We start from the raw sequence: 26,955 nt of genomic DNA, 5'->3' as shown, positions 1-26,955 counted from the left end.
GAAAAAATTACAAAAATCAACATCGATTAATATTTAACTAACATCAACGTCGAATCCTCCCCTTTATGAATATATCTATAGATATACCCACAAAATTAACCATCATATATCATCCTTGTCATTCCCCCGTATAGTAATTAAAACAAAAGTACCATATGAGAAAATTGTCGACATCTAATAAGATTCAAAGAAACTACAACAAATATTTTTAAATCATAAGAACCACAAAAATATCATATAAGAAAATTATCGAAATCCAATCACACGAGACATTCTATAAGATTCAAAGAGACTACAACGAATCTTTCGAAATCATAAGAACCCATAAAAGTACCATATAAGAAAATTGTCGATTCTCAATAACATGAGACATTTTATAAAATTCAAAGAGACTACAATAAATCTATTAAAATCATAAGAACCACGAAAGTACCCTGTGAGAAAATTGTTGAATTTAAAAAACATAAGACATTCTGTACGATTCAACGAGACTAGGACGAATCTTTTAAATATAAAAACCAAGTTGGACGAATCTTAAAATAAAAGATGAGTGAGGGAATAGAAACAATAAGATAAAACACAAAAGTAAAAGGAGGGGGAGGGGAGAGTGGATATTTAGGCAAAGGAATAGTAAAGAAGAGGGTGGGGGGAGAAGTTCAAAGAGAAGGGACAAATGTTGAATTACTCCACAAATTGGGGGGAATTAGGAACAGAATTGAATTGAGATTTGAGAAAGCGGCGTAGTGGTGCGGCGAAGGAAAAGAGAAATGGGAATGGGTATGGTTATGGCTATGGAAATGGCATATCCTTGGAGGAGATAAATAAGATGCTGAGACGAACGCAGAAACCAGGTGGCGCCACGTGGGGCTCTACATGGCGACCAGGCATCGCATCTTCGCTTCGAACCATTCTCCTCTGAAACCAAACCAAAGCAGGAGAGAGAGAAGAAGAAGAAAGAAGAAGAAGAAAACAAGGCAGCCCACCACGGCTCCTCCTGTGGCGGTCCTCTTTTTCAATCGCCACATCCTCCAATCATCTTCTTAGACTCTTGTCTGGTTCCTCACTCTCTCCCTCGGACTCCTCACCTTCAACCCATCATCTAATTTCCCGCACACACGAGGGGGATTGCGCTCACGCATCTTACTTGTACACAAATACTCTTTAGCCTCAAAATCCCCATCTGGGTATTTTCTTTTTTTGTCTTTTGATTCGTTCTTCAGGTACTCGATTCCCAATTCCCAATTCCCAAATCCCAATTCCCGCCTGTTTCTGAATTGGAGGATTTGAATGATATTTTGATCTGTGTCTTCCTTAGAATTTCTCCATTTTTTTTTCTGGGGTTGTGTTTTTATGATTCAGGCCATTTTTGGGTGACTCGTTACTACTTTTTTTTTTTAGCCTTTAGAATGATTTTGTCGGGATAGTTTTTTTGATTCCTGATGATGTATCTAATGGGTATGGGAGAACCGAAGAATCTGGTTCTTTGAAAGCCAAGAAACTTGGAGTTGCTATCTGGGTTGATTAGAAAATTTTTGGTTTTGTATTAGGTTTGCGTGATTGAATTCCATGTTTGGGCAAGACTAAGAACTCCATCGATTGGTGACATTCAAAATGGATAGCCCTTCCACGACCCCGAGCTCAGCCCCTAATTCCTCTCCTGTCTCCAATCCCGGTTCTAATGACGAAAACCCGCGCGTTAAATTCCTATGCAGTTTCTTGGGAAGCATAATGCCTCGCCCACAAGATGGCAAGCTTCGGTATGTTGGGGGTGAGACAAGGATTGTGAGTGTTCCGAGGGATATTACATATGAGGAGTTGATGCTTAAGATGAGGGAACTCTATGAAGGGGCTGCAGTATTGAAGTACCAGCAGCCAGATGAGGATCTTGATGCTCTTGTGTCTGTTGTCAATGATGATGATGTGATTAACATGATGGAAGAGTATGATAAGGTGGGTTCAGGTGACGGGTTCACTCGACTTAGGATATTCTTGTTTTCGCACCCTGATCAAGATGGTTCTTTGCCTTTTGTTGATGGGGATGAGAGGGATACTGAGAGGAGATATGTAGATGCTCTTAATAATTCAAATGAAATGAATGATTTTGCTAGACAGCAGCAGCCTGATTCCCCAGTAATTAGTGGCATGGATGATATGCACGGGATGGAACATTTTTTGAATCCAATGAATATTGAAGGTAGTCTTCACACCCAGAGGAGTTGTGAGCCCTTGTCACAATATCACCTGCATCAGCTCACAGTCCCTCATGCTGGATCTGGGCAGCAGCAACAATCTGTAGCTCAAAGGTATAATGAAATGGAAGCTCCCTGGAGTCCTGCTTATCTTTCCCCCAGGCATCACGGTCACTTTGATCCACGACCGGTGGGAGAATATCCGTCGTCTCCTTCTCGGTACCGTATGCCATTCCCAGATGTGCCAGATAAATATTTGGAAAGAATGCCTGAAGAGTATGCAAGGCAGCAAATGAGTCACCAGCATATGTATGAACATCAACCACAGTATAATGAGAATGTTGTCTGGCTGCCAAATGGAGCAATTAGTGAAAAGTCGGGTTTCCCGGGTAACATTTTACATGGACACGGTGTCCTTGAGGGGAATAGTTCTTGTGAACACTGCCGGGGAAATTTCCATCGGTATCAAACACCAATGGAGCAAGGGAATATGTTGAATGGACTTCCCACTGAATACCCTCAGAATAGGGAGGCCTTCATTCAAAAGGCAGATGCGAAGTTCCATCATGGTATTTTCCCAAATGAGCAGAATATGAATGATCATCGATCTGCTTATAATGAGACACCTCCCCATGAGCGCGGATGGATTATGCAACATCAGTTGAACGTGCGGGGGGATGACACGAGAGCACATGTCTCTGGGGCTGGAAGATTGAATGATCACTATATTGTGGATGGCTCCGGCTCAAATTTTCCTCCTGCACAAAGTAATTTAGCTGATGGCTACCATTCATCGATGAATTTTCACGATGAGGTGTTCCGTGACCAAGTGGTGCCTAGTGGGTCACATATGGGTATCCCTCCTCCTGAAGAACGCGGTGTTGGCTATATGAATATGCCATATGCATATGGAGGCGATCCTCAATATCCTCCAATGGCACACAGGCATATGCCTGGAAATTCCTTGTGGAGAAATGTTCAGAACCCAGTACATGTTGCTACCCCTTACGAAGCATCCATGTCCCTTCAGCAAGGGAATACTCCTGTTAATCCAGGATATATCAGGGGTATGCAGGAGGGTAGTCCACGGGTCCATATCGGTATGGACCACCAAAATCCTTGGCATGAGTCCTCACAAAAATTGCTGGGTATTGAGGGAGCCACTGGTTCAGAGCATGTACCTGCACATGCTTTGAATACTAACTCAACCGCTGTTGGCCATGACAATCAGCGCTTCTCGAGCATTGAACGAATTCAACCACAGCTGGATAAGATAAACCTTGTCACCTCTCCTGAGGTTCTCCAGAGGTCTAATTCAGCTTCAGTGTTTATGCATGATAAATTGGTTGCACCTTTTCCTTCTAGCCAAAATCCACTACCAAGGGCTGTTAGTGGGGTCAATGAAGCTATGACGATGGAAGGAAAAATTTTGCATGGAGAAGGAAACGGACACGTGATAACCGATGTTGGGAGAGTCAACATCGATGCACACGGTGTTTCTCATCCAGAGCAGAATAACACTGATGATACATATTCCAAGGTTGCACTCCCTGAGTCGTTAAATTCAAATGGCATGAACACTCCAGTTGAGAATGGTGATGGCTTGAAACCAGCTGAAGATCCTCAACTTTCTGTTAATCGCCTGAGATTCTTACCCGAGTTGATTGCATCTGTGAAGAGAGCAGCATTAGAAGTATCTGAAGATGCAATAATTGAAGAAACCGCCCTAGCAAGGCCTGATTCAATGGAAAAAAAGGAAACCGAAAATGAGCCCGACTCCTTGGTTAGGACTAGACAATTGAGCAATTTTCTCAGTCCTTTGACAATATTTTTCATTGTACTTATTTCTATTTTTGCTCTCTGTCATATAGAATGCCCATGGGGAACCCGAGTTGGATACTGATAATGACCATCAAAGCTCCAGAATTGAGCCAACAAAGGCTGAAGCAGAAGCCATTTCAAGGGGATTACAAGTAAACTTATTATTATATTTATCTTCTTTTACCATATATTGATGTTCAATTTCCTGGAGGGCTCTTTGGCCGTGCCTCCTGTTTATTATGACTTTGCTAGGCTCTTCACTCATATGATTTGATTCTTGATTCCTGTTCAGACAATTAAAAATGACGATCTGGAGGAGATTCGTGAATTAGGGTCTGGGACTTATGGTGCTGTTTATCATGGGAAATGGAGAGGTTCTGATGTTGCCATCAAGAGGATCAAAGCTAGCTGTTTTGCTGGGCGGCCATCGGAAAGGGAACGTTTGGTATAATCTTGAACTTATTGCTCTTCCTTTTACTAAGCATTAATAGTTCAATTGAATGAAATACTTGATCCGTGTCATGCTGGAAATTTGTTATTTGTGGTTTAATGTTTAGTCCATGAAAACCAAATATTGACCAGCTTTGTGACATTTCTTTCCATATGAACTTCTGATCGAATCTGTTCAGTGTGTTGGTGGAATACACATGGATATTGATTTTGACTTCTTTCCTGTGACAGATTGCGGATTTTTGGAAGGAAGCTTTGATATTAAGTTCTTTACACCATCCAAATGTTGTTTCCTTCTATGGAATTGTCCGTGATGGTCCTGATGGGTCCTTAGCAACAGTGACTGAGTTCATGGTAAATGGATCATTGAAACAGTTTTTGCACAAGAAGGACAGGTAAATTGTGGCGGAGTGGTTCTTATTTTCACTTTCTTAAATCATCGAATGTATTCCATGTTAAAGGGTTCTGATAGTGGGCCCTACTGGGATTGTGATATGACATAATTCTCTACTACCTTTTCATAGGACCATTGATCGTCGGAAAAGACTCATTATAGCTATGGATGCTGCATTCGGGATGGAATATTTGCATGGGAAGAATATTGTACATTTTGATTTGAAATGTGAAAATCTTTTAGTGAATATGAGAGATCCACAGAGGCCTGTTTGCAAGGTATGATGAGCTAAATTTGTCTGTGAATATTAATGCCTTTTCCGTAATAACTGTTGGGACCTGTGGGCTTCCATAAATGCATTGTTTTTATTCTATTCTGTACTTTCAACTTTTTGGATGTATAGCTGATCGGATATCCATTTTTTATGAGGCTAATGATTGAAGAAGTTTTTCTTTTAACAAATTTCCTTCCACCACTGCTTAAAAGAAAAAAATGGAGGGGGGGAGGGGAATTTTGGTTGTGGTTGTATAATTCGATGCTCACGTGCTGTGTGCATGATGTTTTAGATCGGGGATTTGGGATTGTCAAAGGTAAGACAACACACATTAGTATCAGGAGGCGTTCGTGGAACTCTGCCATGGATGGCACCGGAGCTTCTTAGTGGGAAAAGTAACATGGTGACAGAGAAGGTAAGCTCATCATCCTAGTGTCAACCTTAGCATTTTGTTTTAACTACCTTATCTCTACAGTATTTAGCATTTTAGACATAATTTATTGGAATACAGATTGATGTTTACTCATTCGGGATTGTTATGTGGGAACTGCTTACTGGTGATGAACCGTATGCGGATATGCATTGTGCTTCCATAATCGGTGAGTACTGAACTATGAGTGTAAATTTATGCTCTCTTATCTTATTTGGAATGTAATCTAGTAGGATCAAGTATGGTTTTGGCCCTGTGGAGTTGTAATTTTTTTTTTCTTTTCAGTTAAACAATAAGTAATTTTCGTTGATAAATGTAAAATTGTTCAGGATACAAGTCCCCAAAGTGCGATAGAAAAATAAAAAGGAAAAACAAGATAGAAAAATAAAAAGGAAATACAAGAAAAGGACACGCTCAACGAGGTACAATAAAATGAGACTGAATAAGAATGAAAATTGAGAAAAACCAAAAGCCACCAACAAAAGACCCAAGAATGAGCATTGGAATTTCAAAACCTCAATTTTATCTTGTCTCTTGAGCTATTTGTAATTTGATTTTCGATTTTAGTCTTCCACATTTAGTTCCTGCCAGGGAAAAAAATAAGCTTTCAAGTACAAAAACACGTACAAAAGCAGAGTAAACAAAGATAGCTTGTGATTGAAAAGTTCAAATCATAGTAACTACCTATGTAAGGTATATGTCCTACAATTCAAAAGGGGTTTTGAATTAGAGAGAACCTAAATAAGTAACTATCAAGACTTAAGACTGGCAAATAGGTCCATAGTCAACCAATCACTGAAGGCTTTCCTTCTAGGTACCAAACAATTGAAAGGGCAATATTCAAAGTAGGCCAATAAAAGTTCTGTTTTCCCAGTGTCATCCTTTTTCTTTGTTTGCAGGAGGGATTGTAAATAATTCTTTACGTCCAGAAATCCCGACATGGTGCGACCCTGAATGGAAGGCTTTAATGTCAAGCTGTTGGGACTCTGAACCAGCTATGAGACCATCATTTTCAGAAATTTCTCAGAAGCTAAGGAATATGGCAGCGGCAATGAATGTGAAATAGTTGTAAATCTTGAATACTATGTATCCGTTCACTCTTCCATTCATAAGCTAAGCCAAGAGTTGGAAAGAGATGAAAATTTTTAAAAAAATGAAGCATAATTTTTGCAATTTTAAGGCCACTTGCTGGTTCTCAATGTGTAAGAAGGCTATTAGATGTGATGTTATGCCCTTGTAGAATCCTTTTCTTGGGCCTATTACTTATAGAGTAAGGTTTTATGTGCTCTAGACTGCATTGCTGGGAGACTACAAGTACAGCTACAAAGGAGACCCGTGATAGGCAATGGGATTGTAAGCCTCTTCTCATACTTTAAAATACCGTGAATATCTGAGACAACCTAATATTCTCATGCTTGTTTCAACTGACAATTCTTCAGTGATTCTTTGGCTCAGGATTTCACTTGGGATTCTGCCGTTGGATGCGTATGGTATGACACAATACTAAAATATATTGATTCTGCTATAATATCTGCTGGAAGACCTGTTTTTTGTTTTCACTTCTGTATTGGGAGTATATATGTAAATAAAAGAGAGTTGGGAGAGAGAGAGAAGGGGGGATGATGCAACTGAAAAGGCACACATCTTTGGGAAAGGGAAAGGGGAAGGTACTGTTACAAGCCTACAATGTACTTCCATATTTGAGATGAAACTGAATTAAATTTTTTATACATATAAGTTTTGGGAAGTAGAGATGTTGGTTTGGGTGAGTTTTGGTTGGCCCCATTAGACTTGTTTTGTTTCAAAAGAGATTGCAATTTTCAAATGCCTGGTTGACTTCTGTTATCTCTCTTTCTTATAGTAATAAAGGACAATGATATGCATTTAAATTTGCCAATGATTAACAAACAAAGGCATTGCCATTGAAGTCAAAAGGCTGTTTCATTACAAATGTCTTTTTATACATATGTAAGGATACCTGTCAATAATTGTCAAGCATCATCAGTGACTTCTAACAATTAGGACGGTTCATTGCACATGAGAAATTAGAACTCGTTTGATAATATTTTCATTTATGAAGGGTTCGGGAAGAACTTGTTGTCAAAAAGGGTAACACATGAAAAGGAAAGATAGAGAAATATATGAGGGTTATGAAGGTGAAGTTATGGGTTTGGTCGAAAGTGGTGTAAGGAAATTTAAAAAAAAAAAAAAAGAGGCTTGAGAATGAGTGGTGAGTTTAGGGAAGGAGCAAGAGACATGTGAGCTCATCAAGTTGTCTGTATTGAGCAATTTGTCAAAGGGATAAATTGCATTGACATTAGGGCAACTGTAAGTTCTAGGATAGTGGTTTTGATGTACTTTATGTTAGAAAGGAAAAAGGTCATTTTTCTTATCTTGATTATCAATTTTAATATGAAACTGAATTTTGACTTTAGATAACAGGTGGAATTAATAAATTCCATTGGTTGGATGTTTTTTTCTTCTTTTTTTTTTTTACGAGAAGTTTGAGCTACATTTTTATAGTTGGACGAGACTATCTTTGTAGGATATTGATTCTTCTTACGATGTTGGATGATATTTACTCGGGTTTGGATATTTTTTATGTTGAGTTTGATCTTTGAGTGGTTTTTTACTGTTTGGTTTTGTTGGTTAGGTTCTGTTATTTGTACGGTTCAGTTTGGATACGTGTTTTGTTTTTTGATATTTTGTTGGTTGAATTTTGTGTAATTTATTTTAGAATGTTCAACAAATTTTTTAATTTTTGTTTCGAGAAGGTAATAGGTTTACATCTTATTTCAAGTTGTGAACTTGTGTGAGGTTTTGAAAAGTCTACGATTTAGACGTAGAGAGGTAACAATGGTTGAAACGAAAAATCTATGATTTAGATTCACGTAGAGAGGTGACAATGGTGTCACCATTTTCTTTATACATATAGGATAAATTAGAAATATGGTTATTAAATATTGACGAGGTGTCTTTTCAGTACCTAAATTAAAAAAAAAAGTTTCAATTACATTTCAATTCTAATAAGTCCATGTCATTAAAACTATTATTTAAACGTTAACATGCGATAAACTGAATAAAATAAGGTCAACTGGGTTGAAAACAAATGAAATATTTTTTATCCGATTTTTATTTCAACCATATTTTATCTCGTAATTGTCCATTTCACATTTTAGTAGTTCATATACGTGTAATAATTGAAACTTCTAAAAGTTTGAAGACTCGATTCGTTGTCAAACAATCCATACTCCCTTCGTTAAATTCTTATCATTCAATAAATTCCAAATGCGTTAACATAGGAGGAACATTATAAGTCACAATATTCCACACTAATTAACCAAACTATCATAAGATCAACACATACACATGAAAAAGTTTCATAATTCACATCGGAAGGCATAAAATAAACAGTTGATTTGGTACACAAACAATCAAAAGTGAAGTTAGTAAATATTTCTAATTTATCAATCATCAAATGAACCTCAAAGCCCAAGTATAAGAAAGGTGGGTCAACTTTTTTAATAGGAAATTAAATACTAAATATTAAACATTTGATTTAGTTTATGGGACATATGCTTGTCTTTTAAGGACCACTCTCTCCTTACCAGCTCGCACTTTGGGGAATGGATTAAGAGAAATGACAAACACAAGAGAGTTGCAAATTTCTTGATCTTGAGGATCCCAATAATAATTAATTGTATTCAGTTTGCTTTTTGGGATTTAATTAGTTGAGGATAATCTACTTTAATTTCCTGTTGTAATTAATTAAGTAATAAAAAGCAGCTTGTTGGGTAATTTTTTGGTTTTTAAATATTGGGGTAAGTAAAAGTCAGAATTGAAGGTCAATGAGGTTTCACTTTGGATTGGCTTAAATATTAGGAGTGGTGGAATGATAGAAAATAGAAGACATAAATTACGTAAAAAATAGCCGACATGAGCCTAGCTTAGCAGTTAAGTTATTTATTTTATTGAGATGAGAGATTCAAATCTCAAATCATATATTTGTTGTATTGAAAAAAAAAATCATGTAAAAAATTTAATGGAAAAAACTACGGGTCAGAGGAAAAAAGGGATCATATTAGAGAGAAAGTCAAGTTCGTAGGAAACCGCCTAAATTTGATGATATTTGATCAATTTACATTTACATATCTATCCAAAAAGTTGTAGTAAGAGTCAAGTTGAGCATAACTCAACTGGTTAGGACACCGATCTCTGACCAAAATTTCGTGATCAATTAGAATCCCCACCCCCAAATGTTGTACTGAAAAAAAGTTCTAATAAAATCTATATTTAATTGAAAAGTTTGTTTTTTATTTCTCAATTCACGATTTATAATAGTTAGTAGGTAGTATAAAAGATAAGTTTTATAGGCTTGAACTTCAATGTAGCTCCATCATTAATTAATAAAAGACCACAAAGCAAACAAATTAACCAAAATTGACTATCATAATTTGTGACTATTTTGACTTTGTCAATTGTACAAATAATTGAGTTAATGATAATAATTAAAACATACTTAATTTGATTTTAAAATGGAAAAACATGTTTAATTGATATTATTTCTACTTATCCAAAAAGTCAAACTTTGACCACCAAGAACCAACCAAAATATGTTAGCTTTGAAAGGCTATAGATTATGAAGTGTTTTAGGTAAATTGCAAGTCTTTATAATTAATTAGCCATTTTTCTGTATAAGTAGTTGGCCAGGAAACTCTCTCCAATCAAAGCTTTTCAACACCTATCATTTGGTCTTTTATAAAGTGTGGTTGGATCTTGTAAGAACGGGTTGGAAAAAGTATAAATTCATCATCATAAGTTCTCTAACTTTAATTATTGCAAATTGCGAAAAAAAATCTCGATAGAATTCTTGTTTATTTATTCGACATTTAGTTTTACATGTACGATTTTGTTTCAAGTTTGAAGTTCGAGGGTATAACTTGAATCTTTTGAGGAGTTCATTACATCGACTAATCTTATAAATGAGTTTACGAGAAGTTCAAGTGTGTAACGAATCAGAGAATTTTTTTTGGAGTCTTTTCTCTTATATAAACATTATAGTCCACGAGTATTTAGTTTTGTCAACAAAAATAATAAAACTAAATTTTTCGAATTATGAACCGAGGTTAGGATTGTGAATTTATGTAATATTTATTGTTAATTAAAATGATGACATGACTTGCTCACAAAACTTCTAACTCAAAGACGAGAGATGAGAGACAAATAATAAATGGATAAAGTTAAAAATATATATGTAAATTAATGTGGCATGTGAAAGTAATATATCAAATCTTTTTTATACAAAAAGTTATGCTTATTTTATACAATTTTGTTAGTAAATTTTCACCCCTTGAAAGCATATTTAAATTTTTAGCTAAATTTTGAAAACAAAAATAATTTTTTTATAACTACCTTTTTTGGGTTTTCCAAGTTTGGCATAAACTTTAAAAATATTTTAAAAAAACTATATAACAAAACAAATGAACATATGAGTGAAAGTAATGTTTCTAAGCTTAATATTTAAAAACAGAAAACGAAAAAACGAAATGATTATCAAATGAAGCCTTAGTAACCATAGTTACGTCTACGTGTAGATAAAATTAATATTACAAAATAAACATAACATACATCAACATTTTCAAACACACACATAGGATTTTGATAAAAAAAAAGATCTCACAATCATTTAAAGAATAAAATGTTTAATTAAATTATTAGAAATGTAATAGAATAGCTTAAAAAATTATGGAAAGGCAGATCAAAATTGAATATAGAGATAAGGGATTGTTTGTGGTTGGCAAAGGAACATTATAAAGGATAATAGAGACAATAGGAAAGAAATTGATGCTCTTTAATAAGTTAAAATAATTTGGCAATAATTCCAATCCCAATAAAACTAATTATAAACCCCAAAAAGCAATCCCAATTTAATATGCAAAAGCTTAAGAAAAATTCGTGTTGTACTTTGTCCAGTTGCATGCATTTTAAGATAGACCATTGAACTAATCCAAATGAGCCAGAGGGATAGGGATAGATGAGGGAGAACTCTTGAATCACCCCTTCATCTAAAAGTTGAAGCGGATGGATTTCAGTAAATTTTTATTATTATATTTTTGACACTCTCGATCATCTGGCCAGCTTGATGCACGAGATCCTTTCAACCCTTTGAGAGAAATGCGGCAAAAGGAAGAAAAATCCATGGACCGACCCCATCGTCTCCACCTCGTAGTGCGAGATTACCCCAAGGACGTCTTTGGTATCCAGGGGTCGCGGACCGACCATAGAACCCTGTTCAATAAGTGGAACGCATTAGTTGTCCGCTCTCGGGTTGGGCAGTAAGGATCGGAGAAGGACAATCACTCATTCTTAAAATCAGCATTCTTAAGACCAAAGAGGCGGGCGGAAAAGAGGAAAGCTCTCCGTTCCTGGTTCTCCTGTAGCTGGATCCTCCGGAACCACAAGAATCCTTAGTTAGAATGAGATTCTAACTCACTACCTTTTGAGATTTTGAGAAGTGTTAGTGTGAAAATTAGTATAAGATCTAACAAATGACTATCAACATTAGTTTGACGCATCTATAGTTTAATATCAATCTAATTACCATTCAATCAAGTGAAATATTGTTATTTATATATATTTAAGTTAAATTAAAAATTCAATCTCTAAACATTCAAGATTGTATTTATTTAGTCTCTAAAATTTCTAAAGTTGTGTCTATATTAGTCTATTTACTTTACAAATTTTTTTTTTTTGGATCTCTAAACTTTCAATTGTATCCAGTAAGTTCACATGTCAAAGTAAATGTGGATGAATGAATAGACAAATTATTAAAAACTTTTTAAAGCATTAAATAGGCATAATTTCAAAATTTTAGGAAACTAAATTGACACCATCTTGAAGGTCTAGGCCCCGTTGAATAAACATTCTATTTTTAATAATTATTTGGTACAAAATTTTCGCATTTTTTAAAAACACAAATTGACTTCTTCACCATTTAAAAAAAAAAGTTTTCAAAAGATATCGGGTTTGTTCTTAGTTTTTAAAAGAGAAGGTAACACAAAATAAAGAAACTTGTGAACACAGTGTTTGTAAGTTTAATCTTAAAAAATAGATAGTCAAATAAAACAAAAGTGTTAGGTAAGCATCAATTTCTTATTTATGTTTTCTCATTTTAATAAAAATAGAAGAAAAGAATTGCATGACTTTCAACCCTTGAATTCAAGAATGATAAAATAAAAATTTTATTTATGTTAGAAACAAATCGAAAACCCAAAACAATAGGCAAAAAACTTGATTTTGTTGGCCCTAGAGCTTTTATAAAATTTTGAGAATGTTATAAAAATTGAGAAACAAGAAACATAAATAGTTGTCAAGTACTTAGATTTCTTAATAAAATTGGAAACGAGGATGGGACTAAAATTTCAAACCTATAAATTTGTGGTCTACCCTCAGAAGTTGTGAAAGTTTACTTTGAGAGAGATGGGGCGAGCAGCATGCTGTGACAAAGATAAGGTGAAGAAAGGAGCGTGGTCAGCTGAGGAAGATGAGAAGCTCAAGGCTTATATCCAACACTATGGAACTGGAGGCAACTGGATTGCTCTTCCCAACAAAATAGGTCCAAACCAAACTAATATCCTCTCTTCTAACTCCAAACTAAAGGGTTGTTGAATTTATTTTATTACAGGGCTGAAGAGATGTGGGAAGAGTTGCAGGCTTCGATGGCTCAATTATCTGAAACCAAATATCAAACATGGCGGATTCTCTCAAGAGGAAGACAATATCATCTGCAACCTCTTCATAAGCATTGGCACCAGGTCTCTCTTTCCAAATACGTTTCTAAGCTATGCCTACGTCCACTCTCTTCAATTTTGAACACAAATTAAGTTTAAAACTTTAAATTGGTTTGAAACAATTTTGGGTAGGAAAATGATGGTCACGTTAAGCATAACATCACAAGACAGTGACAAAAGAGAAGCAATTGTATAAATTCAAAAACACACTTCTTCTTGAAATTCCTGCTCTGCTTTTTGTTTGCGACTAGAGAGGCTAATTATAATAAGGATTAAAAAAGATCCTCATTTTTTGCTTTCAGGTGGTCTATAATTGCAGCCCAGTTGCCAGGGAGAACAGACAACGACGTAAAGAACTACTGGAACACGAAGTTGAAGAAGAAACTGCTCGGAACTCCAAAACACTCCTCTAACGTCAACAAGTTACCGTCCAACTCCAACTCCACCATGGAAAGGCTTCAGCTCCAAATGCAGCTTCAAGGCCTTCATAACTCCTACTCTGTCTACAACGCTGCGGCGCTCTGGCCAACGGTGTCCACTGGCGAGGAAGCTAAGGTGGTAACAGGACAACTGCCCACATCGACAGGAGGGAAGAGTCTGATGGGTTCGAGCTCGGGGGAGGAAGATGGAGGAGCCATAGAGATTGATAATGTGAAGGAAATGGATGACTCCAAGGAGAGTTTGGTTTGGTGGTGTGATGATTTTGATGCAAAATCTGCAGCAGCTTTAGACCTCTGGAACACTAATTCAACCGAGGGGATTTTTCAGGATTGCGAACTGCTTGGTTATGGCCTTTAGGAAATTTGGTCATATGCTTCTCATTATTGTCATTCAAGTGTGGAGGGAAAGAGGAGAGAGGTGTTACCAAGTTTTGTAAATTTGTGTGAATAATCAATGTTAATGGCTTAATGCATGTGCATTTGTCACAAATTTCTTATTAGCCATAATTCATTTTATTTTAAAGTTAAATCTCATCGGCCACCTTCAAAATGTATATTTTAATTCCAAGCATCTAATTTCTTTTTCAAATAATTAAAAATTTTAATCCACCATTATTTTGGCTAATATCAGTTCACCCCATACTAATTTGATTATATTGGGTGATGCCAATACACATGCCCAAACCAGCACATAAAACTGAGTCACCTAATCCATCAATTGAATGACATTTCCAAAGTTCAAAGAACAAAAAATGAAATAAACCCAATTGTTCAAGAACCAAAATACTTATCTACAAATTTCATATGCCAAAATAAAAATTTTAAAAATACATTTCAAACCTAGAAAACAATATCCCTCAACGATCAAACAATATCCTTCAATTGTTAATTCTAATAAATCCTAATAAATATATCAAATTTTAATTCTAATAAATCTAACAAGTACTGATACTTAAAACATTTTCATCTAATTACATGGACAAAAATGGGGTGGAGAATCTCAAGTTCAATTGGGTAGTGAGATATTCTATTTCTGAGAAAAAACCATACAACGTCTAGTGGTATTTCTTAACTGTTAGTTAACCTATGATAATTGGCTTAAACTAAAACAGAAAAATTTCAATGCTAGTGTGTAAACAGATAATCAAAATGCCAACAAACGATACAATACCCATATATTTTTGTTTTTGGAATTCAGCTCTCTAAACCTATTAGAGCATTGCCAACACCCAAAACAACAAAGGCTCTCTTAGATCTAAAGGAAAAATAGCAGTGTTCAGACATCAGAAAACATCATAACAAAACGTAAGTCTGCACAAAAGAACCCAAATTCAAAGCAAGAGAGCAAACATGCAAACATACTTGCACTTACCCCAGCCATTCATTTAATATATTTCTTGCTTGATGAAGAGTTGCTGTTCCCCCCCTTACTTCCCGATCCGCTGCTACCGAAATCAACTTGCCGATACCTCTCCTGGCACTGATACTCGGTATATCCACTTCGGTCACCGACCCTGTAAGTAGAGGTGGTTTTGAATTCATCCTCGTAGCCAACTCTGCCAGTTGATCTCTCCTTGAAAGTTTCCCCACGAGAAGCAACCTCCTTTGTTGAGGCAGTCTGATAGTTTCCAGTAGTCCTGTCACGATCATGACACCTCCAGCTTTGTTCATAGCTACTTGGCTGAATCTCATAACCTTGAGATGAAGGGTCGTATGAATAGTCGTTAGAATCATAGTCATAATATTGGTTCCCACTCCATTGATCAAGCTGCTTTCCCGACATTGCTGTGCTTTTCTCCAACCACCAAAAGTAAGGATTACTGGCATACCGAAAGTTTAAACCGAATTTCATAATTGACATCCTATGCAATTTGCTTATAAGTTATAAGTGAAACTAAAGTATGCCGAACTCATTTTAATCGTCCTACATAAAACAAATGAGAAAGTGGAATTAAGCTCTTGAGTTTTGAAGTCTTAAATTTGAGCATCTCTATAATACATGGAATTATCCAAATAATATGCAAGAACTAACGGCATATCAAAGTCTAAGTTGAAGTTTGCTCTCAGTTCATGTAATCAAGAAAGATAACACACAATTAAGAGCAGAGGTAACAACAAGGATTCAGTGGTTCAACTGCAAACGATCTGCATCCACTAAGCAGCGCCTAGATCAAAACCTCCATTATTAGGAACCGGAAGCTATTACACAACTCAGTTGAAGTTCTATTTCAACTCGTGTAAGCCTCTATCTCTGTGTTATTTCTATTACCTTAGCAATACCAGCCTAACCATTATTAATTAATTAACCAGAAAAAGGACAACAGGTTAACAGAAAATAACAGACTCTATAGCTTATGACAACTTGTCATTGAACAATCCACCCCCTCCGACATTCATATCTAGCATTAAGCGCATTTTGGACGTTACTATTTTAGTCAGATACTCTTGATTAACTCAACCAACTCCAACCTTGCTCAATCGCAAAATTGTTAAAAAGATACAAAGTTGACGTGTGAATAGTCATTTTACAATTCCCCATGTCTATCTTGTGAGAGTCCAGCCACGGCATTAATTCCTCATTAAGAGATGCATTTCTATTGTTACAAATTTTTCTTTCACCTGGTTCTAATACTTTCACCCGTACAAGAATGCCCTTTCTAGTTTCCAGGCCTCGGGTCAAGCTTATCTTGCTTGAGATAGATGTATCCATATGTGATAAGTTGCACGCCCAAATGGTCTAGTGATCAAGCTTAGGTGGCTGTCTATTTCACTTCATTATAAGAAAGGAGCTTTAACACACCTTGACTATTCTTCCTTCCGACTTGACAACTTCGTCCAAGGTAATTAACCAAGTCTAAAAGGGGAGGAATGTTCTCTATATGCCATCAGATAAATCATATCGAGACAAAAAAAGTAGTGCTCATGCGATGTTACGTCACATGAGCACTACTTACGTGGAAAGTATAGTCCAAGTCTAAAATCCTTTCCTTTCTATATTCTTCGTCTGATATCATCAACCTCAGCTGATTCCATAACCTTGCAAGATACTTGCAGAATTTTAATCTCCTTCTTGATGTCGATTATTAGACTTGTTCTAAAGACAATTAATCTTGGAGCATCCTTGAGACAAATAAAGCGTGTTCTTTACGATCTTTTGGTTAATATCGAAATATTTCTTGTTACTCTACTTCCGATTCCTATATTCTCATCTTCATCTCTCATAAGAGCTTCTGTATTCTTTCTCTCAGCTTTTAACTGTAGATATTGAGCTTAGAGCTTTTACTATCTAGGACTAGAACAAAGGTTAACGAATCCGTCCATAATTTATCGTTGCTTTTACTCACGACTCCTTGTAGTTATTGATAAAGAAATTCAGTAGTATTATAGCTTGGTTTTCTCCGCTCAAGAATCACTCCCATATTCTTTCTCCATAATGTTGCCACGTTAGAAAGTTTATTTCGATCATTACACCAAGACCGACTAAACCAATGATTCAACATTCACATTAGACTTCTTCTCTCTTCAAATACGATACCATTTGTTACACTCAGCTCATGAGATCGAGAACATCGAGTCAACAAAATAATAATAATAAAGTACGGAACAAGGGTTTCAAGAGTGGTTTAATATCGTAAAATATACAACCACAGTGCAAGTAGATCAAAACCGCCATTACCGAGAGTCAGATGCTAGTCAAAAGCTCAGTCAAAGGGCTCTACTACAACCCATGCAAGTATATTCCAAGAATGAGAACCAACCGTTTGCCGTGCATGAAAATCTCTTCTTCAAAATGAAATTTCCAGGCTTCCAGCCACGAAACCACCATTTTTCAAAAAAGAAATAGTTCATTTAACATTTTGTCTCGTTATGGAATCACGATCAACGAATAACAAACAAAAATACAAAAACAAGCACACAGAAATCGATGAAACTAGAAGAATAATAAATGAAATGCAAGGAGAATCTCACTTTTCGCCATCAGGCTCCATGTAGGGTTTATGCAGCCCGAAGGATTTAATCAGCTGCTACCGGTACTGCTACATCTGGGTTACCATTTCAGAGCCGGTAGGCCCAATTGTAGTGGCAAGGAAAATCACGACCGTTGATTTCCCGTTCGTGTGAAAATGATTTACCACCGCTGATTTCTCATTATTAATACATCGAATATTCTATATCAAAATTCAAGAAATTTGTTCATTTGCTTTCCTTTTTTTAGAATAAAAAACTCTATTTTATAGTATATTTACTTAATAAATGTTTTTTAATAAGTTGATACTTTATAATTTATAATGTTTGTATTATGTTATTTTTGTTTCAAAGAAAGTGGTTTAAGTATTTTTTTAGTATGGGGATTTGGATTTGAAGTTAAGAGTTTTTTTTATTTGAAGTTGGATTTTTTTTTGTTAGATTTAGTTTAAAGTTTGTTTTCTTAAAAACGTATATATATTGGAGGGCAGCCAGCTGGTGTACTCCTACCTAGGAGATTTAAGAAAAATTGTTCAGGAAGAGTTTGACCTGCAATACGTGGGGCAAATGCATGGTTTAACATCTCTTAATCAAGATAGACAGTATTACTAAATAAAGAGAGGACATGGTATGAATTTAAAAAGGAAAAAAAAAGTTAATTACAACGTGACTATATCGCGACATTTAATACTACGTATGGAGAAATTTAATAGCGTGAATTTTAGAAGCATTATTTTCCTAATAAGTTTGAAAGTGAGAATATTTTAAAATGGATTTTGAAAGTAGTAATATTTGAAACTATTTCGTCACATTTTTGTCGCTTAAGTAACGAAATTAGTTTCATCACACCAACGACAAAAATACGCTTTCCTCGCTAAAAATGCGATGCACAACTTTCTATTACTGGAGTCTACTTGAACGTCGTTCTAGTAACTACTGCTGCATCGAAATATTTTTCGTTGCTAGTGAGTCAAGGGACGAAAATATTTCCTCCCAGGTATTTTTATTATAATGTGTGATTATATTAAGTTTAAATTATATTTGAAGTGGCAGGCCTATTGTTTCCATCCTTTGATTACAGATTATATATTTTTAAACGTCAGGAATAATTTTTTTATAAACAAATCTTTTCAAACAAAAGAAATAATTTTTTTATAGTGGTCAATCGCCATTGAAATATAAGAGAAAAAATTATGCCCTAATACCAATTAGATAGCTTCAAATTATGTCTGCTCTCTAAAAATCATTCAACCTAGGCTCATTATCTTTCCCTTTGAATAATTTCTCGTATTTCTCGTATAAGGTAAGGATTGCAACTAAACCATTCATTTAACACCTATTTTTAGGTTGGCAAAGAAAGATATGTAAAGTGATATGAACTACTCAATGACTTCAAATTATGATCCCAAGATTAAGCAGGATATGGTATATCCTAATATGAATCCATTAGGTCAAAAATAATTGAATTCAAAAATCGAAAAATGTTTGGTAGACTACAAAAATTACAATCAATGAAGGACGACATCAATGTATAGTAATGACTAATCAATTGTATCATTGTAAAAGATTTTCTGGCATCGAATTCGTAACTCTATCCGCAGCTTTCCTAACCTGAAAACAAGAGAAAATAGAGTTACAAAACTTAAATTTAACTTAGCGGATTAAAACAAAAAATGGTATCAAAGAAATGGGAAAACTCACTTCTTTATCCCAATTTGTGCATACAATCAAGACTCCAAGACATAAACCTTGTAAGAACACAGCCACCATGATTCCCATCCATAGCCCCTGCCCAAAAATTTCAAAAAAAAAAAAATATATATATATATATAATAATAATAATAATAATAATAATAAAGGAAAAAGGAAAAATTTGAAAATGAAAAGCACCTGTCCTCCAATGCCTTGAAAGAAGGCTAGAAAAATGGCAACAGGGATACCCACAAGGTAATAAGCTCCCAAGTTAATAAAGGCACCAATCTTCTGCCTTCCACATCCTCTTATAATACCTAATACGTCCAAAGTTAAATGATAAGTTTAGTCTCTAAACTTTTAAAATCTTATCTACTTAGACGAGTTCGTAGATTAAAAGAAAGTTTCAAACAAAATTCTAAACTTTCAAGTTTTGTGTCTATTATCTTATCTTTATACTTTAAAGTTTTTAACAGGTCATTTGAAAACTTTAAATTCTGTATCGGGTAGATCATTTTCGCTGGTTTTAAAAGTTTAGAGGCGTGCAAGAACGACTGAACAGCTAGATACAGTCCGATTTCTGAGACTAGATCGATATAACCTTGAAATTTGAGCCAAAGTTAACCAAACCTGAGAAGATAGATTGGATTCCATCAAAGAAGTGGAGAATTGCAAGCAAAATCAACATTTGAGCCACATATCCAACCACAGTCTCATCTGTGCTGTAACAGTAACCCCATATTCGCCTGCAAGTGATCAGTATTACGGCTGCTACTGCCCCCTCTGTCCCCACTGTTCCCAATGCAACACATCCTGCTAAAATTGCAGCCATTGGCCTCCCTCCCCCAAGTTCATTTGACACTCTCGTGCTGTTCATCAACACAAAAACCAAAGTTTATGATGCTGTAGTTGTAAAAAAGTTTCAATTTCCTCATTCTACTGCGGTGAAAGTTACGGTTTAATTCTCATAGTTTAATCAAATTTATTAAAATTGTCGTTAGATCATTTTTTATCCACCTCCTAGCTAATTTTTATTCATATGACTAAAATATAACATATTGAGCCAAATAAAGAAAATACTAAATCATCATTGTCAAGTAAATAATAAGGACACAATTGGTTATAAAAGTTCCAATTTAGTCTCTAGAGTTGGATTAAGTCTTACAAGTATCTCTCAAGACTTGTAAACACCAGACTGTAGAAGCTTTAACGTAAATAATATCATATAAATGCATAAAAGATATGAAAAAAGTAAATTTTTAAAATAGAAAGAGGTAGTTGAAATTAAAACTGTGACTGACCTTACTGCACCACTGATGCCAAGGGGTATCATGTAAATCATTGAGCACGTGTTGAGGCTGAAAAAAGATTGATTAATATACTAGAGTAATTAATTAGATCATTTTAACACTATAATTGATTTACAAAATTTACCTGATTGATAGAACTGAAGTTTCAAGCTTTGGATTGGGAAGAAACCCTGATAGCAAAACCACCATCTCAAATGACCATATCTCCAAGCTGTTCCATAAAAAATAAAAAGTAATAATAAAAAAAAAAAATCATATCTCTTTTAACTTTGAAGAATCGTCTAGTTTTTTTGTTTTTTTTTTTTTTTAAGTTTAAATGATATGGGTGGAGATTCCAATCTCCCACTTTTTAATATACCTTAATCCAAAATCATTAGTTAAACTTCAAATTTAATAACTAATTAGAGATCATTAAATGTGATTGTATTAAATGAATAATTTGTTTTGTAAAAACTCACGGGAGAAAACTAACTAAATGTAAGCATTCTTAATCTGCTTTTATATGTTTTTAGGAGTTCTCTCAAACTATTTTTTACTACCGAAATTTTTTTGATTGGCTAAAACACTCATTAAAATTTAAACTAAATACTTCAAAAATTTTTTTTTTTTAAAAAAAGCCATTTTTAATCCTCCATAAACACTATAGTACAAAACACATCAAACACACGTTAATTACCCAAAACACTTCATTTTAATCTTGAACTATAAAAAATTCAAAATATTCGTTTTTGCTCCAAAAATATATAATTTTTTGTATTTACCTTTATTTTGCTTTTAATCAATGGATATATAAAGTGACTTTCGAAGCATGTCTTAACCTGTTTGAATTGTGATTTGAGTTATGGTATTAGAGTAAGATGAATTAGTTGAGTCGAAAAAATAAAGTTTGTGAACTAAGATAAATATTTTAAAATTGAAGGCAAATCGACACCAGGATATAATTTAAATAAGGAGGAAAAAGAAAAAGAAAGAAAACTCGAACCTGAGCATTAGAGCGGAAGGAACGGAGAGTTTGAAAAAGTTAAGAATCCCACGAAACGCCTCGCCGGAGAAACCAGTCCAAGTCTTCCGGCACGACGGCGACACCCTGACATAAATCACCAACGCCGCCGCATTTATCCAGTAAGACACGGCGTTCGCCATGGCCGCCCCCTTGTTCCCTAGCCCCGATCGGAAAACCAAAACCCAACACGTAAAGCAGTGGAGCGCCGCCGTGGCTCCGGCGGCGAGGGCCATGGGAAGCACGTTGTTTTGGGTCTGCAAGAAGCGGACATGGCACTGGAGAATTGCATAGGCGAAGATGCTGGGGATCATGAAACGGGCGTATCGGCCGGCCTCCGCCGAGATCTCGGGGTCTTGGCCGAGCAGCCGGAGAATGTCGCCGGCGTTGAACCAAACGGCGGCGAGGGGGAGGCTGGCGAGAAGAAGAACAACCATGGCTCTTTGCATGTGGATTCCCAACATGTGATATTGTTTGGCTCCATATGACTGTCCACAAAAGGTTTCCAATGCACTTCCCATTCCATTCTATGGGTAATAAAAAACATATATATGTTAATTTTTTACCCTATCTAATTAATAAGGTTTAATTTCGATAAAATGGAGAGATACTTAGAATTTTGATGGTCTAAACTATTTTTCTTAAAATTTAATTACATTTCAAAATTTGAAAAGTGTTCCTACTTTTTTTTTTTCTCGTTTTTAATCTATAATTTTTAGTGGGAGTAACTTTTAGCAACATGTATAAATTCCAAACATTTGATACCATTGAGAGGTAATTAATATCTTAAATAGCTAACTTAGTATAGTTCAATTAGTTAAGACATATATTTTTAATAAAAAAAAATTGTAGTTTCAAACTCTCGTCCATATATGTTGTTATACTAAAAATTAAATATCTTAACTAAGGGAGCAATATGCTAAAATCCCTTAAAAAAATCTATTTTCTTGAACATATTATTTTAAAAGATTAGTCTCTCCAATATGTTTCCAAGGACATAAATATAAAAGAATTATTTTATTTTTTTTTACTTATAAAATGTATAACTTTAATTTTTTTTATTTATTTTAAATTTGAGGAGAACAAAGAATAAGAACTACCCACCAAACATTACTGTATGTGTTTCTTTTTTTTTTCAGATAAAAAAGAAAGAAAAATTAAAGATAAGAAATAATGATCAAATACGTATTATTTTTTATTTTTTATTTTTCATTAAAAAAATAAACAAGTAATAAGAAATAGTAAAGGAAGAATAAAGAAACGAAAATTTTTACCAAAATGAAGCATTTATATTGTTAGCATTAATAATAGAACCATACTTTGTTGGTCGATTCAGTTTGGACGAATTATCTTTGATTCAATCAATTTGATGATTGGTTTTCGACTTTCAAAAATCCGATTTTAATATTACTTTGAAATTTTTCATAAAATAACATATTGGTTTGCCAATAGTTTTGATATATAATATAATATATCAAATCTAACCTAAACCACTTACACACTCTTTAGATATGATAGGACATTTATTTTCATGGTTCACAGCCACGAAATTAACGTTTATGACTATTATTGAAAAATTGACAATTTATTATTATTTTTAAAAAAATATTTGTTTGTACATTTTAATTTCTTTTTATTAGATGCCAAATATTTAATAGTGGTCATAACAAGAATGACCCTCGAAAATCATCAAGTAGTTTCCAAATTCTTATCCAATTACAATCTGGCAAACGAAATACAAAACCAAATATTTTAACTAGATTGATACCAGCATAATTTAGTGAACAACAAATATCATTATCATTTCAAAGATTCAATCGTTAGTTATGCCATTATTGAAAACTAAAAAAGGCATTTCTATTTTTAGGCTTTGAAGCCAAATATGACATAGAGTTTCTCTTACACTCCCCCTAAGAGCACACTAACTAAGTTCGGTAATTTATTCTTCGTAATAATATTTTTAAATATATAAAAGAAATAAATTAAACATATCTCAATTGATTAATATTGATATTATGTATATATTAGTGACATTTTGTTGATATTTTTCATATTTTATCGATTTTTTTGTACTATGATAGAAATATCGATTTATCCCTTATATCGTTGTCGAACCCATAAAAATATAGAGATATATCGACACATTAATATTTAGAACCAGGATCCCAACAACTCTTTTCTTTGCACTTTATAGCCTGCCACCCCAGTCCCTCCTGTGTTGTCCTCATCCCCTTTTCATATCATTGACTCGATAATTCAGTCCAAGTGCTCTTCCTTTTAAGGACTTTTTAAATTTCTAAACTTCTTATAAATATTATTTTTTCATGCAGAAAATGAAATTCAGACCCACCACCCACAAAAAAAAAAAGAATAATATATACTCGGGTCTTGTCATTTAAGTTAGTACTCAAGTGATAGTCTCAGTAAAATTAATATCATCCATCTAACTAATATTCACGACATGAGTATAATTATACAGTCATTGACACATATTCTTTCTATTGAGGTAGGAAAATCAAATCCACCTCCTCTCAATTTACTGTACTAAAAACATAATCCGGACATCATTAAATAAGATATCAATTATTTTATTTTCTCACTCCATATTTGTTGGACTATAAAAATCAAATTTTAGTAATTCTTTAAGGAAAATATACACAATAATCCCTAATCTTTTAGGTAATCCTAAATTTGGTTTTTAATCTTTTAAAATTTTGAACTTTACCTCTAATGTATTAAAAATCTCCCTTAGATATTTTGTGAAAAATATATGTGAACAAAAAGTAGATGGATCATTAGATTATTGCGTTAATGTTTGAACATATGGACATGTGACTCATATGCTATTTGACACACGAAACTCAACCTACCTAATAGCCAAATTCAACTCACTTTTAGAAAAATTAATATCTTCCTAGAAGCATGTTCATATGTCCAAATATTATAATAAAGTAATAATTTATTGAGACAAACTTTTTGTAACAAATTTTAATAGGTTTTTTTTAGAATGACCTATCAGAGAATGGAAAATAAGTAAGCACCTATCCTCCCGCTAACCACAACTTAAAATTCGATCATTTTTCATTTTCTTTTGAAAACATTGAAAAAAAAAATCAAAATTTAAGCATTTTTCTCTCTTATAAAAAATTTAATGGTGGTTAGAAAAGATGGATGTTGAATCTAGTAATAATTTATTACTTTTTTGTCTTTTTTGTCAGCAATTTTTAAACTACCTGTCTAGATCTTTTCTTCATTTAATTACTTGATGAATGGATCTTCTTTTAGATCTCCTTTTCTTATTCTAGGTCTTATCCTTAGTTGTCTTTAATTTTGTTATAAATATTAGATTAGGATAGGAAGATAGCGAATTCAAACCTATAATCCATAACAAAGGAAAAAAAATAAACAAGCCTACCTGATTTTTTTTTTCTCTTTTCTCTTTGAATCAAGATAGAATAGAGATTTCAACCTCTAATTTGTGAGAGTTTATAAATTCTATGCTAATATGACAATACCTAACCAAAACAGCATAAATATCATTTACTAACTTATATTAAATCTGTTAATGAAATTTTAATAATAAAAAACATGTTTTGATAATTAATTATTAGAGATTATTTATTATTTGTAATTGTCTTTTAGTTAAGTCTGGATGTTAGTTGCTGTAACAGACTTACTCAGTCTTTGGCCTATATATATGGCGTTATTCATGAATCAAAATATGCAACATTAATTTACTCTCATTGTCAAATAATAATTGCCAAAAATACATTATTTTTCAAAAAAAGTGCGAAAGAAAATAAAAAAGAAAAGTGAAAAATTAAGGAAAAGAAAAAGAGAGCGTTCTTACTATTGAATGTCCTGATAAAGAATTTTTTTATATAGAAAACAATAGTGAAGTTGAGATTGAACTTAGATCTTTTGATTATAAGCCTTAACCAATTGAACTAATTTGAAATCAGATCTGAAAATTTCCATAAATGGTGTGAGCAGAAACAGGAAAAAAAAGATGTTTGAAATCATTTCCAGATTCTAAAAAAGGCAAAAAAAAAATCATAAGATTCTCCATTATATGGAATAAGTCAAATAAAAAAAAGGTTTGAGAGAGGAGAGAGATTTAGTACCAGGAGACTGAAACCAGTTACAGAGGCGAAAGAAGTAGCCATGGAGGCGCCGGCGAGAGGGAGCTGCCCGAGGTGACCGACGAACATGACCGAAATCATCTGCAAACAATTTATCAACAGATTTACCGATACCAGCGGCCCCGCCAGCGTCAGCTGCTTCTTCACCTCCGCCACAATCTCCTCCTTCCCAACGGATCCGCCGTTCTCCGGCTGCGGCGGCGATGAGATCGGAATCAGTGGGGATTTCAGATTTTGCATCTTCTGGTCTTCTTCCATGGCGGTGATAAATGAAATATTTTGGAATTGTTAGAGAAGAATAAGTGTTAATACTCAAGTTGGGGACCTTAACTTTACGTTTTCAAAGAGTCACAACTTTATATCCAAATGGTGATCATTCATTGGGTTAATGAACTTTGTAGGGTCACCCAATTATTGTAGCAATAGAATTGTTTAATAATCCCAAATATTTGATCTAACTAAAAATCTTAATCTCACTTAGTTCAACGATTAAGACATCTTATTTTATTATTTTTAGGGGTCGAAAATTCAATTTCCTATCTTCACATCTACATTGGATTTTTATTTTGTCTTGTAGAAGTTTAAGAATATTTAAAACAATTTCTTAAATCTTAGAGTTAAATGTTGATTTTGAAGTTAAGTGCTCAATGAAAACCTGTAGTTATTAAAAATATTCATTTTGAAATTTTAAAATTAAATAAACGCCTCCTTCGACGAGAAGGACAAAAATGTCCTCTCTTAAATATATATAATATATTTGTTTTAATTTTTAATATCAAATTATATTTATTTTATTTTATTTAGTTTTTGTTATTTTTATATTTTGTTTATAACAAATAGCAATTATAAAAAATGATTCCGACCAAATAGGATCTCTACACATTTAAAGAACATTTTCGTTAAATAGGAGCGACGGAGTGGTTGGCTGTTCGCTTGTTTAAAAGCCACGTAAGTCATCCATTAACACGTCATCAACCAAATCACTTCCCGTCACTCTTTTCGAGTAGTGTATTTTTTAAACAATTTGAAAGGTAAAATATAATTAAAAGCTTTTTGA

General features: G+C 34.0%; 3 protein-coding genes across 6 annotated transcripts; 2 read left to right on the top strand and 1 right to left on the bottom strand.

Annotated features, from left to right (window-relative positions):
- The first annotated feature begins 659 nt into the window (after positions 1–659).
- On the top strand, positions 660–7,305 carry LOC111020890 (kinase superfamily with octicosapeptide/Phox/Bem1p domain-containing protein). Of its 4 annotated transcripts, none has more exons than XM_022297690.2 (10): positions 660–3,972; positions 4,061–4,162; positions 4,303–4,455; positions 4,692–4,855; positions 4,985–5,132; positions 5,421–5,543; positions 5,640–5,727; positions 6,458–6,626; positions 6,850–6,911; positions 7,014–7,305. In XM_022297690.2, the coding sequence occupies exons 1-8, from the start codon at positions 1,612–1,614 to the stop codon at positions 6,622–6,624; spliced, it is 3,306 nt and encodes a 1,101-aa protein (XP_022153382.1). In that variant the 5' UTR covers positions 660–1,611; the 3' UTR covers positions 6,625–6,626; positions 6,850–6,911; positions 7,014–7,305. The 4 variants fall into 4 exon arrangements, with proteins under 4 accessions (XP_022153382.1, XP_022153381.1, XP_022153380.1 ...); XM_022297689.2 differs by having other exon boundaries at positions 6,998–7,305; XM_022297688.2 differs by having other exon boundaries at positions 6,458–6,911.
- Positions 7,306–13,021: 5,716 nt separating this feature from the next.
- Positions 13,022–14,288, top strand: LOC111020865 (transcription factor MYB36). Its single transcript, XM_022297657.2, has 3 exons — positions 13,022–13,173; positions 13,243–13,372; positions 13,651–14,288. The coding sequence occupies exons 1-3, from the start codon at positions 13,038–13,040 to the stop codon at positions 14,144–14,146; spliced, it is 762 nt and encodes a 253-aa protein (XP_022153349.1). The 5' UTR covers positions 13,022–13,037; the 3' UTR covers positions 14,147–14,288.
- Positions 14,289–19,124: 4,836 nt separating this feature from the next.
- LOC111020813 (protein DETOXIFICATION 16) lies at positions 19,125–26,269 on the bottom strand. Its single transcript, XM_022297588.2, has 8 exons — positions 25,881–26,269; positions 21,739–22,283; positions 20,881–20,967; positions 20,748–20,804; positions 20,077–20,315; positions 19,645–19,763; positions 19,456–19,542; positions 19,125–19,365 (listed from the first exon to the last, which is right to left on the bottom strand). Exons 1-8 carry the CDS (start codon positions 26,154–26,156, stop codon positions 19,309–19,311), a joined length of 1,467 nt encoding a protein of 488 aa, XP_022153280.1. The 5' UTR covers positions 26,157–26,269; the 3' UTR covers positions 19,125–19,308.
- Between the last annotated feature and the right edge of the window lie 686 nt (positions 26,270–26,955).

This window comes from Momordica charantia, assembly GCF_013281855.1.
Source record: "Momordica charantia cultivar OHB3-1 chromosome 8 unlocalized genomic scaffold, Mcharantia_2.0 BLBB01000008.1, whole genome shotgun sequence".
Taxonomy (NCBI): Eukaryota; Viridiplantae; Streptophyta; class Magnoliopsida; order Cucurbitales; family Cucurbitaceae; genus Momordica; species Momordica charantia.
This window is presented reverse-complemented; position numbering and strand designations above follow the sequence as displayed.